We start from the raw sequence: 18,109 nt of genomic DNA, 5'->3' as shown, positions 1-18,109 counted from the left end.
AACGTTTTGGCGCCTATTGTGGAAGTTAACATTTTGGAAGAAATTTCATAAGTTTGGGTTGAAGTGCATTTCAGTGTTACCGATATCCGTTTGGGATTCCGAGTTTGGGAGTAGCTCTGTATAGTGATTCTGGTGTTGGGAGCGCGATCGAAAATGAATTCGGAGGTCTGTGGATCATTTTGGAGTCATTTAGCTAAAGATAGAAATTTGAAGGTTTTTGAGAAGTTTGACCGGAAGTGGACTTTTTGATATCGGGGTCGGAATCTGGTTCTGAAAGTGAGAATAGGTCTGTAATGTCTAATATGACTTGTGTGCAAAATTTGAAGTCAATCGGACGTGATTTGATAGGTTAAACATCGAAAGTAGAAGTTTGAGATTCTAAAGTTCATAAAGCTTGGATTGGAGGTCGATTCATGATTTTAGCGTTGTTTGATCTAATTTGAGGCCTCGAGCAAGTCCGTAATATGTTTTGGGACTGGTTGGTATAATTGGTCGCGGTCCCAGGGGCTTCGGGTGAATTCTGGGTGGTTAACGGATCGAATTGGAACTTGAAGGATGAGCTGAAGGGGTCTGGTTTCTGGTGTAACCGCTTCTGCGGAGGGTTCAGCGCAGAAGAGGCCCCGCAGAAGCGAGGAAGGGAACCACAGAAGCGGTTAGAAGTGAAGGAGTAAGAGGCCGCAGCTGCGAAGGAATTCCCGCACCTGCGTGATCACAAATGCGGTCGGTGCGGCGCAGAAGCGGGCTGAGGCAGCTGGAGGAGGACCGCAGAAGCGGTATTGGAACAGCACATGCGGAACCGCAGAAGTGGTCAAGTGACCGCAGGTGCGGAAAGGGCTGGAGGTAGTGAGTGTTTTAACAATCGGGATTTGGCCATTTCTCTCATTTTCCTCTTCGGGTTGGACGATTTTGGAGCTTTTGGAAGAGAGATTTTCTTCATCTATGTCAAAGTAAGTTGTTCCCACTCATTAGACGTTAAATACATTGTTTTGTTTCGAATTTGACCATGAAAATTGGTAGAAACTTGGGGTTTGAGGAAAAACCTAGAAAATGGATATTTTGGATTTTTTGACCACGATTTTGGGTATGAAATTGAGAGTAAATTATATATTTGAGTTTGTGAGGCTATGGGTAAACTTTATCTTCGAAAAATTTCGGAATCCGGGTATGTGGGCATGAGGACAATTTTATCAACTTCTCGATCGGGGTTAGGAATTGTGATAAAATGGATTATAATGAGTAATTGAACATATATTAATGGATTTGTATAATTATTGGCTAGTTTTGGAGCATTGTGCATCGATTCGAGTCTTCGGAAGAGCGTGGAATGTCGGTTATGGATCTTCGGAGCGAGGTGAGTCTCCTTTCTAACCTTGTAAGAGGGAATTGTCCCCATTAGTGAGTTAATTGGTTATGTGCTTCTATTTGTGGGGGCTACGTACGCACGAGGTGACGAAAGTTCGTGCGTAGCTACTATTATGCTATTGCCCGGGTAGTCTAGGACCCAAAAGCATGCTATACTTGGAATCTCTGTAATCTTGTTGGCAGTTGAATTGCTTAAATCTTATTGAATTGGTAAATGAATTTCTAAAAGGATTAAACTTTTATTCTTAAATCACTAAATGAGAATTGGCTTTTATTTGGATAAACGTTCCCCGATAAATTCTTAAGTTGCTGTTTGAGCATGTATCTCTATGTGTACATGCGTCGCATGTATGGTTCGCGAGCAGGGTGTTTGTTTATTTTGTGTTGACCACGTCGCATGGATGATTTGCGAGCGGGGTAATAGATGCATCTATGGTTCGTGCCGTTCGATCCTCGGCAGTGCACATTTTACATTTATGTTGGATCGGACCGTACGACCTCGGCATGATATGTGCATGTTTGTATTGTTGCTTGAGATTTATAAATGTTGACATTTGCCTTTCTTGGCCGGAGATAAATTGATAAAGATAATGAAAAGTAAATCTTTGGAAATCCATTAGTATTTAGGAAGTTATTTATCTGCTATCTAGATTTATGAATTATAATTGTTGTTTTAATAAAATTCCCTGATCTCCTCACATTTTTACTATATTATCATTGGACCACTAGTAAGTGTCGAAGTCGACCTCTCGTCTCTACTTCTTCGAGATTAGACGGGATACTCATTGGGTACACATTATTTTCGTACTCATACTACACTTGCTATGCATTTTTATTGCACAGGTTCATATGTGGCTAGTGGCTTAGTGGCATAGCGGCATGGTTGATATGGAGACTTAGGTGAGCTGCAATTATCGATACGACCCGCAGCCAACAGAGTCTCCTTCAGAGTATTGTACTGTATTTTTATTTCTGTCCACTTGTATTCCGGACAGTTACTGTATTTTATTTCATTCCCTAGTAAATGCTCATACATTTGTGACACCGGGTTCTGGGATGATCACAGAATTTTTCAGTAGTTAAATTTGTAAAGACATCCTCATTTATCCGGCGGAGTTTATTATTTATTATTTATCTGCTTAAGGGAAATGATTTCAAAAATGATTAAAAATGAGAAATTGCTAGTAAATGGTAGTTGGCTTGCCTGACAGTGGTGTTCGGCGTCATCACGATCCTTAGTGGATTTTGGATCGTGACATAGCCTCTACAACTATTATAAATTTTATATCTAAAGATAAACAATATTTTCCATGTGTGCAACGACTTGATGATTTGATTAAAGTATGTGGTACACAATTTTATTCATACTGTATTGTGTTGCAAATTCAAATTTAAAAACTCAAACACGTCTATGAATCCAAGATCAAGGACTCGCATGCTTGTATTTGGAGAGGTATCTACAGACTGGTAGAAGAGATATTGGCGGAGGGATTAAATGCGACTACTCCACAAAAACCAATAAAGGAAAAGTCAGCAACATGCACAAATTTTAGTTAATGAAAATCGTGCAGGCAATTAAAAGTTTCCTTTACAAACACAGATTCTTCAATCACATTCCTTTACAAATTTCTGCAAATCACAGTCACATTCATTACAGTGAACATTATCGGTTGAAAAGGGAGGTTGAGATAGATTTTGACTCTTATATGACTCAACTTTGATTTACCTTGTACAATATCTTGCAGGTACTTATCTTTTTTAAATTGGTATTTGATTAACCATATATATCTATAAGAATTTATCCAATACGTTAAATATAAATAATTTATTTTTATATTAAATAATATCATTACGTTGATTGTGAGGAGGAATCACGATTAAAGAAATTATTTTCATCACAAAAGTAGAACAAACCAAGCGGCAATGCAATTTTATTTATTCAAATTAATTAAACGTAAATCGATTCATAGATATAAATAAAGATAAATAAAAAACTTGATTTTCTCTATATATCAATTCAATTTTTTCATCGATATAATTTCAATTCATTTATTTATTCGAAATTCGTAATGCACTGAAATAAAGAAGAAATTATCTTTTGATAGTGAATAATTATAAAATATGTAAGAAATCCCTATTTGAGTTTAAAAGTCGAGCTATCTTTAATTAGTCCTATCTTATACATATCATTTTGAAATCTATAATACATTTTAATTTAAAAGTATTTGAATTGAGATTAAATGAATTGAATTTGAAGTTTAGTTGAAATAAATAATATGTGAACTCAAAAAAGTCTTATGAATTGAGGAATATTTAATTAATTTAAAATATAAAATAAATTTTTTTCACTTTTACTATTTCATCTCACTGATCATTGTTAATTCATATAAATTTGCAATGTACCGTATTTTGTTTGAATTGAGCGGAAGAATTTTCTGTTCTCAATTGATCAACTTTTTTTGGCTTCTTTTGTACAAGTGGTTCTTGGGCACATCTCACTGTTCTTCATAAGAATTCGAATATTCCCGAGCTTTTATCCTTTGCGTATGTCATTTAGATCAAAAATTATTTTTCTTTGATATTATATGATTGTATTAACAGTCAGTATGTTATAATAATCCTTTGAATTATTTTTTGTTCCTATTTATTATTTAATAATGATAATGCTTTATATATTTAATCCAATTTAACAAAAATTGCATGATTTATCCGGAGGAAAGAAGCCGGGTGAAATTGATAATTCAATAACTTCAAATCTTGACTTTACATCAGTTGATCTTAACATAGTGGTGATTTATCTAAGCTTTGCCGATATTCTCTAGGTGTGGTAAAGCAAAGAGAGGATAAATATTCTTGCTTTGGAAACGAAACCAACGTCTTTTTGTCTGTGCTTCTTTTCTAATTGTATATTTTGTGTCTTGGTATTTGTATTTCTTAGTTTGCCTCATGCAAAACTTATAAAAAGAGTAGCTTTATTATTTTGCAAGAAAATAAAAGGACTAGAGTTCAAATTATATATATATATAATAAGAGGATAATTTGTAATATGGTGAAGCCAAGTGACAAACTAATATGGTCTATTTCATTGTTAATTAGTGTTAAAAGATGAATTTCTTAACATGTGTGAAAACAGCCAAAAAATTACTTAACATGGACCGGAGGGAGTAATAATTTAGACTTAAAAAGGAAATATAATTAATAAAAGTAATTGAATGAAGTTATCTAAAGTGTGTATGTGTGTGTATATAAAAGAGAGAGAATTGTTTGAATTCGAAATACTATTTTTGAAATATAAAAGAATATACACTTTTAAAATTTGCATTTAAATTCTAGGATCTAGGATAAGATAGTTAGAAAAATAATTACACGCATAAAAATAGATAACAAAACTTTAAAATAATAAAATTAAAACTCAATATTTTATTTTAAAAATAAAGGAGAACAAAAAATTAAGCTTGAAATAGCTACATTTGTGTTAAGCTATACGTTTTAGTTTTATGTATCTTTTTCTTATGTGTAATAATAAAATAATAATAATCTATATATCTTCTATATATTTATTTTGTTAAATCAAATCAATTCAAAACTAATCCAAGCTTTTGAATTAAAAAATAAAATAAATCAAATCTCATCCAAGCTTTTGAATTGAAAAATAAAACTCCAAAGATGGAAAAATACCTTGAGATCTTGGTAAAGTATAAAGTATGGGCATATGCACTTTTATTTATTTTATATATTATTGGATTAAATACTAGATGAAATAATTATATAAAATTTGTAATAGGAGAAACTAATACACAAAGAGGGGAACTAGAAATAGTGTGAGAGAATTTATACTTTGAATTAATTTTAAAATAAAATAAAAATAATAAATAAACATACTCAAAAATATTATTGATAAGTTTGAATATGAGCAATATAATAGAAGAATACAAGTATATGAAAAATTTATTACAAAAAAAAGAATATAAATTTCTAGTGTGTGTGTGTCTATATATATATATACATCTTAAATTTTAGTTAATAAATAGAATTCATAATTCCATACTGGAAAATACAAAAAAAATACAAATATTATTAGGATTTTTATACATAAGATAAGGCTATTATATATATAACATAAAATAAAAATTATTAAAAATATTGATAGATTTTTTGCAAATATAATAAAAGGCTTATCTCTTTTTAGTTTTGATGAATTAGAAATTATAATTTAGTTTAAAAAATATTATATTATTTAATAAAAAACTAATCAAACATTACAGTAAAAAATTTACGAAAAGAGGGAATAAAAATAATATTAGCATGTTTATACTTCAAATCAATTAAATATAACAAAAGGTACGTAAATAATACTCAAAAAATTTATTGATAATTAAAGAATTTTGAACAGTAAAACATAAGCTTAGAAAAATAAAAATATTTGTAGAATAAGAAAATTTATCTATGTTATATTAAAAGAAATATAGTGACAAGATATTAGGATAATTGACAAGTTAATAAATTTTATGTACACTGCATTACAAAAAAAATAGCAACTAAATTTTATGAAAATAATATGATATATCATATTATAATTTCATAAGACTAATACTTTTTTAAAATATCCGCGCATCGGGCGAGTTCTAACACTAGTACTTCTTATAGGAGTGACTTTTTTTCTCTAGTTCTTTCACATTAGTAATACGTGTACTTAATTATATAAATTATGTCTTATGTATAAACATTGAGCATGAACAGTCAACGAGTTAAACTCGATCTGTTATAGATTAGGATTTAAGTTCCACATTATTATAGTTTTACATATGTTATATTAGATTAACTATCAACTTTTTAAATTTATCAATAATCAATTTCATTGTAAATATTTGGTCCTAAACCATTATATAAAGTTCTGTGATGACACAAAAGGTCATCACTTGTTTTAAAATAAAATTTTACGTTCTGAGGCCTTAAAAACTTATTTTAGCATCACCTCGATTTGTGTGCGCAGTCCGGCTGTGTAGCCGGAAAGCCTAAATGTGAAAATCTATGAAAAATGATAAATTTTGACTATAAAATGAATTAATTTGACTTCGGTCAACGTTTTGGGTAAACGGACTCGGACCCATGATTTGACGGTCCCGGAGGGTCCGTAGGAAAATATGGGACTTGGGCGTATGCCCGGAATCGAATTCCGAGGTCCCAAGTCCGAGAAATGAATTTTTGAAAGAAATTATTTTCTGAAATTGTTTATAGAGTTTGGAAGTGAATTTTGATTAGAACATGTTGGTATCGGGCCCGTATTTTGGTTCCGGCACCCGGTACAGGTCTTATATATGATTTAAGATGATTCTGTGAAGTTTGGTAAGAAATGGAATCCGTTTGACGCGATTCGGACCTTAAATGCAAAATTTGATGTTTAAGAAGTTTTGAGAAATTTCATTGATCTTGAGGTTTAATTCGATGTTCATGATGTTATTTTGGTGATTTGAGTACACGAATAAGTCCATAGGATGTTTTTGAGGTTGTGTGTATATTTGATTTGGAGCCCCGAGGGCTCGGGTGAGTTTTGGATAGGCCACGGGGTGCATTTCAGACTTAGAAATATTGTAGGTTTTTCACTGATGTGTTCAGGCCTGGAGGCTTCGCATCGCAAATGCGAGTTCGCAATTGCGAAGGCTGAGTCGCAAATGCGAAACAACCCCGACCACTCTTCCTTGCAAATGCGAGTGTTCCTTCGCAAGTGCGAAGCACCCCTTTTGGGCCAGTTATCGCAATTGGGAACTATTGTTCGTATTTCCCTTCTCGCAATTGCGAGGCCCCTTTCGCATTTTCCAACCCAGCAGAGGTCGGGGTTTGTAATTGCGAACCCGTGTTCGCACTTCCCATACTTGCGACCTGCAACTTTATACTTAGACGATTTTACACTCATTTTTCACATCTTTTCAAAACACAAACTCCTTTGGGCGATTTTCCAAGAACAACACTTCTTCCAAATCGATTGTAAGTTAATTTTAACTCATTTCCTTCAATCATTAACATCTTTTAACATGATTTCAATTTAAAATCAATGATTTTCATGGGGGAAATTGGGTGTTTTGGGTAGAACCTAGGTTTTTCAAAATTGGGGATTTGGACCTCGATTTGAGGTCCAATTTCAAAACAAATTATATATTCGGGTTCGTTGGGGAATGGGTAATCACGTTTTGCTTCGAACCTCGGGTTTTGACCATGTGGGCACGAGGGCAATTTTTGACTTTTTGGGTAAAACTTTGGAAAACTCATTTTTATGCATTCAAATTGATTCATTTGGCGTTTATTGATGTAATTAAGTAACTTGTGACTAGATACGAGCGAATTGGTGGTGGAATCAAGGAGTAAAGCTATAATTGAATCGTGAATTGTGTTCGTGGCATCGAGGTAAGTGTTTGGTCTAACCTTTGCTTGAGGGATTAGGAGTTGAGTCCTATTTGCTATGTGGTAATTGTTGAGTACGACGTATAGACATGGTGACGAGTATCTATACGTTGATGTCTAGCATGCCCGTGAGTCTATATATTGTGATTATCATGACTTCGTTGTATCTTTCATGCCGTAGTGGTGGTTTCTATTTGTTGTATAAAGTTTATGGAAGAAATTGTGACCTATGAACATTGAGGAGCGTTGGCTCAAGTTGTATAACAAATTGTGAAAGTGTGAGTGACAATTGAACCTCTAAAGCATATGCTCGAGTTGTAAAGTGAATTGTGAAGTAAAAGTGAGAAAGAGAAGAGATCATTATGTTGTCACCCCTGCCGGGTTATTATTGATTTATTGTTATCTCCCTTACCAGGATGTTGATGTTATTGATGTTGTTCCTTTGCTGGAATTTAATTATTGAATTGTTGCTCCCTTGCCAGGATTCTTATTGCAAATTTCATTTATTCCATTGCCCTATTGTTTGTGATTGTTGTTTGGGTGAGGAAGAGAGTTAAAGCACGAAGGGTTATGCCATGCATTGTTTGTTTTGTGAGGAAAGAGTGTAAAGCGCGAAGGGTAATGCCGTGTATGATTGTGAAGAAAGAGTGTAAAACACGAAGGGTGATGTCGTGCCGCACGATGTACCATTTCATGCTGATTATATTGATTATATGGTGAGGAAAGAGAGTAAAAGTACGAAGGGTGATGCTGTGCACATTTTTATTATATAATTGCTTTGGTGAGGACGAGAGTAAAAGCACGAAGGGTGATGCCGTGCATTTGTTGATTTCTGTTTCTTTGTTGATATCCGAGTTATATTGTTCCTTTCATTACTTGATGTCTTTCTTTTCGGAATTGTTATCTCTCCCACAGCATGCTCCCCCCCCCCCCATAATGACTGGTTATTTCTGTATTTCTTTCCGCTGTATATGTATTTGAACTGCACATGTTTATTTAGTAGTATGGTCCTAGCCTCGTCACTACTTCGCCGAGGTTAGGCTATACACTTACCAGCACATGGGGTCGGTTGTGCTGATATTACACTCTGCACTATGTGCAGATCTCGGAGCAGCTTTAATTTGGACCGTAGTGTGGAGGCTACCTTCAGTCCATGCGGAGATCCAAAGTAGACTTGTAGGCGTCCGCACACCCTGACATCTCCTTTATTCCTATTTTCTATTTCATTTTCCTTTTATTCAGAAACAATGTATTGTCATTTTCTTCAGACTTTGTATGTAGTAAATCTTAGACCGTCTGTGACACTGTGGCACTAGGTTTTGGGTGTTTTAGGTTTTAAGAGTTGTAATAGATGCAGATTTCAGATATTTAATTGTTATCTTCCGCTTAATTAATTAAAGTTCCGCTGTTTTTCATGTTATCGCCTTATATTTGTTAAAAAGAAATAATTGGGTAATGAAGTAAGTAGTTAAATGATTGGTTTGTCTAGCACACATTAATAAACGCCATCACGACTCCCGAGGATAAAAAATCCGGACCGTGACAAATTCGTCTATAATGAGTTTGCTTACATTGTTGGTATGAGGCCTAAATAAATAAGGAAAAGATTGCGATCGGTTGATAACAAATTAGAACTTGTCATTCTACAGTGAATCCTCATAATAAAAAGTTGATAAGATGGGAAATGATCACATCCATAAAAAGGGCCAATAGCACATATAGAGAATAAAATAGTAAAATATGGCTTTAGATGGTTTGATCACGTGTTACGTAAGCCTCAAGATATTCCAGGTCGATTTGATCTTTAAATTTCAAACTCTATTTGTGGATATAAACAATATTAACGGGGTTTCCAATTAGTAAATGTATGCTTTTATTTCACTTAATGTAACAGGGACATTAAGAATTAAAGAAATGACATGTGATTATTGATTTGCCATAATAATGTCTGGCAAAAACAGCAGTAACCTTCATCTCGTGATAGTACGAAATCCTAGAGATAAAATCCTGCACTTACTTTAAGTAACATATTTTATACTGTAGATAATAGAAGCTGCAAGTTGAGAAAACAATATCAGCGTCTTCTTGGCTTTTTCTTCCACAAAAGATCTAGTCCGTGACTCCACCCTTATTTTCAAGAAAATTTAATTGGATGAGTCATTGTATTGAGAACTTGAAATGTTATCTAATTTTTATTGGTCAATGCATAAGTTTGCTCTAGAAGGGGAGTGTTGAAGTGACGGTAATGTTGTCTCCTTGTTGTGACCTATGGGTTACGAGTTTGAGCCATGAAATTAGTCACTGAGGCTTATATCCGAGTAGGCTGCCTTCATTATATCCCTTGGGGTGCAGTCCTTTTCCGGACCATGCTGCAAAGCGGGATATTTTGTGCATCGGGCTGTCTTTTCTTATGGCATAAGTTGCTCGGATCCTCTAAAAATACTGTTGCGGAATATCGTAGGTTAACTAGCACACAATCACACACAAAGCAAATAGAGAAGAAAAATCAACACAATGATTTAACGAGGTTCGGCCAAGCCTAATCCTCGGGGCAAAAGCAGAGAGAGTTTTCCACTATGAATGAGAAAAGAAGCACAATACAATCTGTAAAATCCCCAACTACAACCCCTATATATAGATCCCAAAAGGTCCCAAACATATATGAGAAAGGTTTCCCAATTTGACAAGGACTATAGGTTTTCCTTTCCCAATTCTATTAGGACAATGAGTTTTCCTAAACCTATAGGAAATATGGGTTTCCTAAAAATACAAGGAAATAATTCAAGCCACAAATAACAAATCTTCCCCTTGGCTTGAATTCTCTTCGTCAACAGGAACAACGTCTCTCTACCTTACCCTCAGCCCTTGCAAGGGCTCTATCCATTTTCGCAAGCATCAACCAAGTCTAGGAAGCACCTAAACTTGTTAAGAGACTCAATCTCTTTACTCATATCACTAATCCGTCGATTTGGTTCTATACTCGGAATAGCTTCTAGATAGCTATAACACTCAAACACATCAACGGTCTCTGCAACTGCCAAAGCAAATCCCACTGGATTCGTATATCCAAGAAGATTCCCATCAACTGCGTTTGCAAACCTTTGCGGTCGGTTGATCACTCTCTTCTCCCTGCCTGTTGCAATGTTATATGGTTGTTGTTGCGCAGGTGCATCAACATTATCGTCTTGATCAATATTTTGTACCTCATCCACTTCCTCTACTTTAGAACTACTGGGCTGAGCTAGTGGAGATTCAATTTCTAGCTCTATGCGGTCACTGACACCACGATCTGTTTCTGCTATTGCCTTCTCCCTCTGATAGTCCAGTGAGGCAGATTCATTGATTGTTATATCCCTACTGATAATTAGCCCTGGAGTCTTTTGATCTGTGCACCACAACTTATAACCTTTCACTCCAGTTGTATACCCTAGAAATATGCACTTCTTTGCCCTCGGCTCAAGTTTTCCATCCCTCACATGAGCATAAGCAGGACAACCTAATATCCTTAAATTTGAATAATCAGCAGGCGAACCGGACCATACCTCAAAAGGAGTTTTGAACTCAATAGCTGTGGATAGAGATCTATTGACCAAATAACAAGTTGTATTGATTGCTTCAGCCCAAAAATCTTTGCTAACACATGAGTGTGAAAGCATGCTTCGTGCCCTATCACAAAGCGTTCTATTCATACGTTCTGCAACACCATTTTGTTGTGGTGTTCCGACACAAGTGTGGTGTCTCACTATGCCCTCCCTGCTGCAGAAATTATCGAACTCAGAATTGCAAAATTCCAACCCATTGTCAGTTCGAAAACGCTTAACTTTTCTTTCCGTCTGCCTCTCAACCATCGTCTTCCATTTAACAAATGTCGAAAATGCCTCATCTTTTGTTTTCAGAAAATACACCCACACCATCCTTGAGTAATCATCAATCAAAGTCATAAAATACTTGGCACCACTCTTGGAGGGAACTCTGTTTGGACCCCACAAATCAGAGTGTATATAATCTAACTTGTCTCTGGTCCTGTGCTCGGCCTTCTTGATGAACTTTATCCTTGTCTGTTTACCAAACACATAATGCTCACAAAAATTCAAAGCTTGATTTTTGTACCCATTTAGCAAATTCTGCTTACTCAACAAAGATAATCCATTATCACTCATATGGCCAAGTTGCAAGTGCCACAACTGAGACTGATTCAGATCACTTTTCCTAGAAGCTACAACAACTTCCCTTTCAACTACACTGGCCTGAAGATGATACAATTTAGAATGTAGTTTACCCTTCATAAGTACCATGGAGCCTTTACACATTTTAAGTATTCCATTCTCGGAGTGAAATTTATACCCTTGATCATCCAAAGTCGAAAGAGAAATCAAATTTCTCTTTATCCGAGGAACATGCCAAAACTTAATGTTTCTGATGATTCCGTCGAACATTCTCAATTTGATGTTACTAACCCCCTCTACTGGTAATGGATTATCATCTCCCATATAGACAGTCCCACTCATTTGTCTGTAAGTTGCAAACCAATTCTTGTGTGGACTCATGTGGAAAGTAGCACCAGAATCAAGAACCCAAGAATTTTGCCCATGACTAGAACTCACAGCACAAACTTTCCCTACATAATCACTATCATCAGAATTATTGCCAGTGTCAACAATATTTGCTGAATTATCTATTTTATGCTTCCCTCTTTTATCCTTCAGCTTAGGACAATCTCTCTTGTAGTGACCTTGCTCCCCGCACTCATAACAGTTTTGCTTCCTTGCTCTAGACTTTGATCTTGCGGTTGACTTTTTCCTGTTAAAGTCCTTTTGTTGTGTTCTTCCTTCTAATCACAAGACCCTCGCCCTCAATTCTGTTGTCTGGAAAGCTCTTTTTCAACTCTTTAGATTTTAGTGCATTACTAACATCTTCTAGTGAAATGCTATCTTTCCCATATAGCAGTGTATTGGCAAAAATATCATAAGACTGTGGTAAAGAACATAACACAATCAAGGCCTGATCCTCACTCTCAATTTTGATATCCACATTCTTCAGGCCCATTATAATTGAATTAAACTCATCAAGGTGAGTTTTAATAGGTGTACCTTCGTTCATACGGAGATTGTATAACCTCTTTTTCAGGTAGAGGCGGTTTGTCAGCGATTTCTTAGAATACAGATCTTCCAGCTTCTTCCATGTTGTTGCTGCAGAAGTTTCTTCAGCAATTTCCCGAAGAACGCTATCTGTAACACTCTTGAAGATCGCACTCAAAGCTCTCTCCTTCAGGTCTTCCTTCTTTGTCTCTTTCATATCTTTAGGAAAATCCTCATCAATTGCTTTTCATAATCCTTGTAACACCAAGGACAATTTCATCCTAATCTTCCATAGAGTGAAACTAGAACCTCCATCAAATTTCTCTACTTCGTACTTTGTTGAAGATGATGAAGACATCTTAACCCTAAATTATGTGTAGAAACCCGAACCTTGCTCTGATACCAATTGTTGCTGAATATCATGGGTTAACTAGCACACAATCACACACAAAGCAAATAGAGAAGAAAAATCAACACAATGATTTAACGAGGTTCGGCCAAGCCTAATCCTCGGGGCAAAAGCAGAGAGAGTTTTCCACTATGAATGAGAAAAGAAGCACAATACAATCTGTAGAATCCCCAACTATAACCCCTATATATAGATTCCAAAAGGTCCCAAACATATATAAGAAAGGTTTTCCAATTTTACAAGGACTATAGGTTTTTCTTTCCCAATTCTATTAGGACAATGGGTTTTCCTAAACCTATAGGGAATATGGGTTTCCTAAAAATACAAGAAAATAATTCAAACCACAAATAACAAATACCAATAAATTCTTATTATAAGATCCTGTGAAAGTTAAACATTTCTACAATAACAGTTTGAAGGATTCGAGCAACATAGGTGAAACCATTCATATCTCTGGTCCCTGCATTTATTTATTAAACATTAAGTGGATTTCATAAAATTGAGCTACAACATATGACTCAGATTTCGTGTTGTTTCAAGAAAGGAGGCTGTGAATTGTGATTTGAAGTGTTAATTTCTTACACTCATTTTTGGCAGAGCTGCTATACACAGTAGATTCATTCAATTACCAACAATCACGATAACTTAATTTTTTGACGATCTAAAATAAAATAAGAAAATCATGTAGCACTAACATTTTCCTAGGAAATGTATAAATTAGTAGCACAAAGAAATAAAAACAGATAAAAGCCAAGAAAACTTTAATAGTTGTTCCCAAGGGCCGAGTTTGTCGGCAATATCATCTTTTAACTAAGAGTCTAGACCATTATGAAACCTAAGCAAATTCTTATTTCTGATTCAGATATTATTCATTTTTACAAATTTAATGTACTTCACAATATGTGAGGTTTAAAAAAATGAAAAGTACATTCTGCAAATATACCCTTTTAGTTTGAGTGTTAATTTAGTGAGAGACATTTGAAGAGAAAAGATTATTAATTTAGACAAAATACTCTTGCATATGTTATAAGGCAATTAGATGTCCTTATAAATGTCTATTTTAAAATATATACTCCCTCCGTCCAATTCTTTTAATACAGTTCAAATTTCGAGAGTTAAATTTCTTAATTTCACTGTAAAATTGGACATAAAATTTTTATTTTTAAAATAACATTTTTACGTAATAATATAATTAATAATTTAAAATATTTAAAAATTATATTAAAAATCAGGATAATCAAAATTTATTTGGCTCTTGGAATCCGACCTATATCAAACAAATTGGGACAATTGAAAAAGTATGTTTCTTTTTTCGAACCCTATATGAATTAGAGATATTTTGTGCGCGGGAATGTGTTTTATGAATAATAGACTGATAGGATATACGTGCCACATGGGAGGCTACTTTTTAAAAGGTAAGAGTGATTGGAATGTAGTGTCTAGTCTCCCCATAACTAAATCACGGACTGAATAGCAAAAGTAAGTGCCAAAATTGTCTGAATCTGCACTTCATTTCCTTTCTCCGATTCACATACTGTCACTTGGACAAAGTTTGAAATTTGAGGCCAAAAAGTCGCAGCTTGTTTTGGAACCTTATGGCTATTTAATTGAGACAGAAATTAAAGCTTATTATATTATACAATTTGTCATATATTATACGTGGTACTATTACTATTTACTCCCAAATCAATTGCATTACGAAAACATATTGTAGGCCTATCTTTTATTTGTTCTTCTGAACAGCTAGTTGCCGAATTAAGAATTTTAAAGATTTTAGTGAACTTTTAATATATAAGAGTACGAAATTTTAAAAAATGGATTTAGCCGTGCTAAATAACTTATAGAAGATATTTGCCAATTCTTTTTCTACAACTATTTATACGGATTCCATAAATGCAAAGCAAATTTGTGACCAAGATAAACTGTGAAAAATCTTATGGGCTGACTTTCATAAAATACTTCCTATAATTGCCTTTTAATGTAAACACTTTCTAACTAACAGTATTGCAATCAATTTTATTCACCTAATAACCAGATCAACTTGTAGGTAAAATGGTCGAAAAGAGAATGAGAATAGGAAATTAAAAGTCAATGGACTTGTTAATAGTATCTTCTTCATAAGAATGCCCGTGTTAGAGCTAGCTATAGTTACATTTTTATATGTATATAAACTGTCAAACACTATAGAGGTGGCTTTCGTAAACGGTTTCTTTTATGTTTAACTATCTGTTAATCGAAATCTACTTATCCGGTTAATTAATTTGAATATACGTCATGCAGGATGCATTCAAGGGGAAGCGAAAAGCCAAAAGTCATAAGTTGGTCTCCCCAACTTATCAAATTTCAGCTTATAAGCACTTTAGGTTTGATCAAAATGTTTACTATTCTATCCCTAAAATAATTCTTTTTAGACAAAACTCTTCGTATACCCAATTCTTCAGCTGCTTATTATTAATTTCAGCGCTTTTATCCAAACACGTAACTGCTTATTTTTTAAATCAGCTTCAGCACTTAAAAGTGCTTTTCAGCACCTAATGCTTATCAGCTACTCTAAATCAGCTAAACCAAACGGGCTCTTACTCACCTAACCCTAGCACCTTGTAGATTGAATTTTTTAAAAAAAAATAGAAAAAGGGAAAATCCAAGAGATGGTAGTAGTATCTTCTCTATAAGAAAGGCAGTGCTAGAGGAAGTGCCATAGTGTACCATTCTCTTGGTAGCATTTGGCAACACTTCCCCCCTCTCCTTACCAACAATGGAGAAGTTCAATGTAGCTAGAATCTTATTGTTCCTTCTCCAACTTGGAACTTTGTTCATTGCCCATGCATGTCCTTACTGCCCTTATCCTCCTTCCACCCCAAAACACCCAAAATTGCCTCCCAAACATCCATCTCCTAAGGTAAAACCACCTTCTACCCCCCACCACCCCAAACAACCTCCTCATGTAAAACCACCTTCCACCCCTAAGACCCCTAAACACCCTACACCAAAACCGTGCCCTCCACCCCCACCCACCCTAAATATCCCCCACATGTAAAACCACCTTCCACCCCTAAGACCCCTAAACACCCTACACCAAAACCGTGCCCTCCACCCCGACCTCCACATGTCAAGCCACCTCATGTAAAACCTCCATATGTCCCAAAACCACCAGTAGTACATCCACCTCCCACTGTCAGTCCACCTTATGTGCCTAAACCACCATCACCAACACCACCTGTTGTTTCACCCCCAGTCACTCCAAAACCACCAGCACCAACACCACCGGTTGTTTCACCACCAGTCATTCCAAAACCACCTGTTGTTTCACCACCTTTCACTCCAAAACCACCAGCACCAACACCGCCTGTTGTTTCACCACCAGTCATTCCAAAACCACCTGTTGTTTCACCCCCTTTCACTCCAAAACCACCAGCACCAACACCCCCAGTCGTTTCACCACCTTTTGTACCCAACCCTCCAGTGGTAACACCACCACCCTACGTGCCAAATCCTCCGGTTGTTACACCACCAATCGTGAAACCATCTCCACCACCACCTTCACCATGCCCTCCACCGCCGCCGACAATAGTACCATCACCACCTGCACAACAGACTTGCCCCATTGATGCTCTTAAGTTGGGTGCTTGTGTGGACGTGTTGGGGGGATTGATCCACATTGGTATCGGCGGCAGTGCTAAACAGACATGCTGTCCACTTCTTATGGGACTTGTGGATTTGGATGCAGCCATTTGTCTTTGCACCACCATTAGGCTCAAGCTCTTAAATATAAACATCATTCTTCCTATTGCTCTTCAAGTTCTTGTTGATGATTGTGGCAAGTATCCACCCAAAGATTTCAAGTGTCCTTCATCCTAACTCAAGGTTGTCTTTTTGTTTTCCCCTTCAATTTTGTACGATTTGGAACTTCATGTACTACTTCAACATTTAAGTTAGATCATAACATTATGCAATATGATGCAGGATGCTGCTAAAATTAATAGGAAAGGCTCATTAGCTTGAGTGGGACATTTGATTAATTCTGCTGCATTTTCATATATAGTTGAAGACACATTCTGCGAATGCAAGGGGTGTGAGATTGCAATTTCCATTTTATCATGGCCAATAAATTGAAGGAAAAAGAAAGAGAGTGACAAATGAACTCCTTCAATGGAGATAAGTTTGACGAGTTATTTACCTTTCATTAATGTACGGAATGTTGTATTTTCATTGTTTTGATAGGAAATATTTTTGAAGGTGCTTTATATTGTATTGCCGATTTGAAAATATGAACATGCATGAGGTAATAAGAACCCATAATTCATCCTGCAAGTCATGCGATACAAGTATAGAACATGACGTCCTTTCGGGAACATCCAATAAAATTGGTACGATGCAGAAAACATTAGTAACTCCTAGCTAGGCGCACACAAAGAAAAGTATAGGACATGATTACGGGTGGCAAACGGGCTGAGTCAGGTCGGATATTAGTGGGTCGAAATAGGTAATTAAAACAAATGGATACATTATCCAATCGGATCTATATTTAATACGGATAAAAAATGGGTTACTTAACGGATAATATGGATATTCATATTATCCATGACTTCTTGAATATGATCACTTTTGGAAGAATTCTAGTCTCCCAATTTTGAGGAACACCAATTTGAGGATTTACAAATGTAAAAGTTAAACCCATAATATTAGGGCTGTCAATGGATATTTAAAAACCGACCGAACCGTACCGCACCGAACCGATTTTTTGGTTTCTTTTAATATAATCGCAGGTTTTTATATACATCTATAACTATCGATAATTAGGGTAGGTTTTTATTTTATGATACCGAACCGTACCGAATAAACTTACAATGTGAAAAATATA

The 18,109-nt window shown here is 35.4% G+C and overlaps 1 protein-coding gene across 1 annotated transcript; it reads left to right on the top strand.

Annotated features, from left to right (window-relative positions):
- The first annotated feature begins 15,945 nt into the window (after positions 1–15,945).
- Positions 15,946–17,492, top strand: LOC104240757 (36.4 kDa proline-rich protein-like). Its single transcript, XM_070151667.1, is given in 3 exon segments — positions 15,946–16,243; positions 16,246–17,112; positions 17,212–17,492. Coding segments are annotated over 2 exon segments (1,101 nt in total). The 5' UTR covers positions 15,946–16,003; the 3' UTR covers positions 17,107–17,112; positions 17,212–17,492.
- Positions 17,493–18,109: the final 617 nt, after the last annotated feature.

Source organism: Nicotiana sylvestris, chromosome 7 (genome assembly GCF_000393655.2).
Source record: "Nicotiana sylvestris chromosome 7, ASM39365v2, whole genome shotgun sequence".
Classification (NCBI taxonomy): domain Eukaryota; kingdom Viridiplantae; phylum Streptophyta; class Magnoliopsida; order Solanales; family Solanaceae; genus Nicotiana; species Nicotiana sylvestris.
Note: the sequence above shows the minus strand (reverse complement) of the source record. Positions and strands in the feature narration are given on the sequence as shown.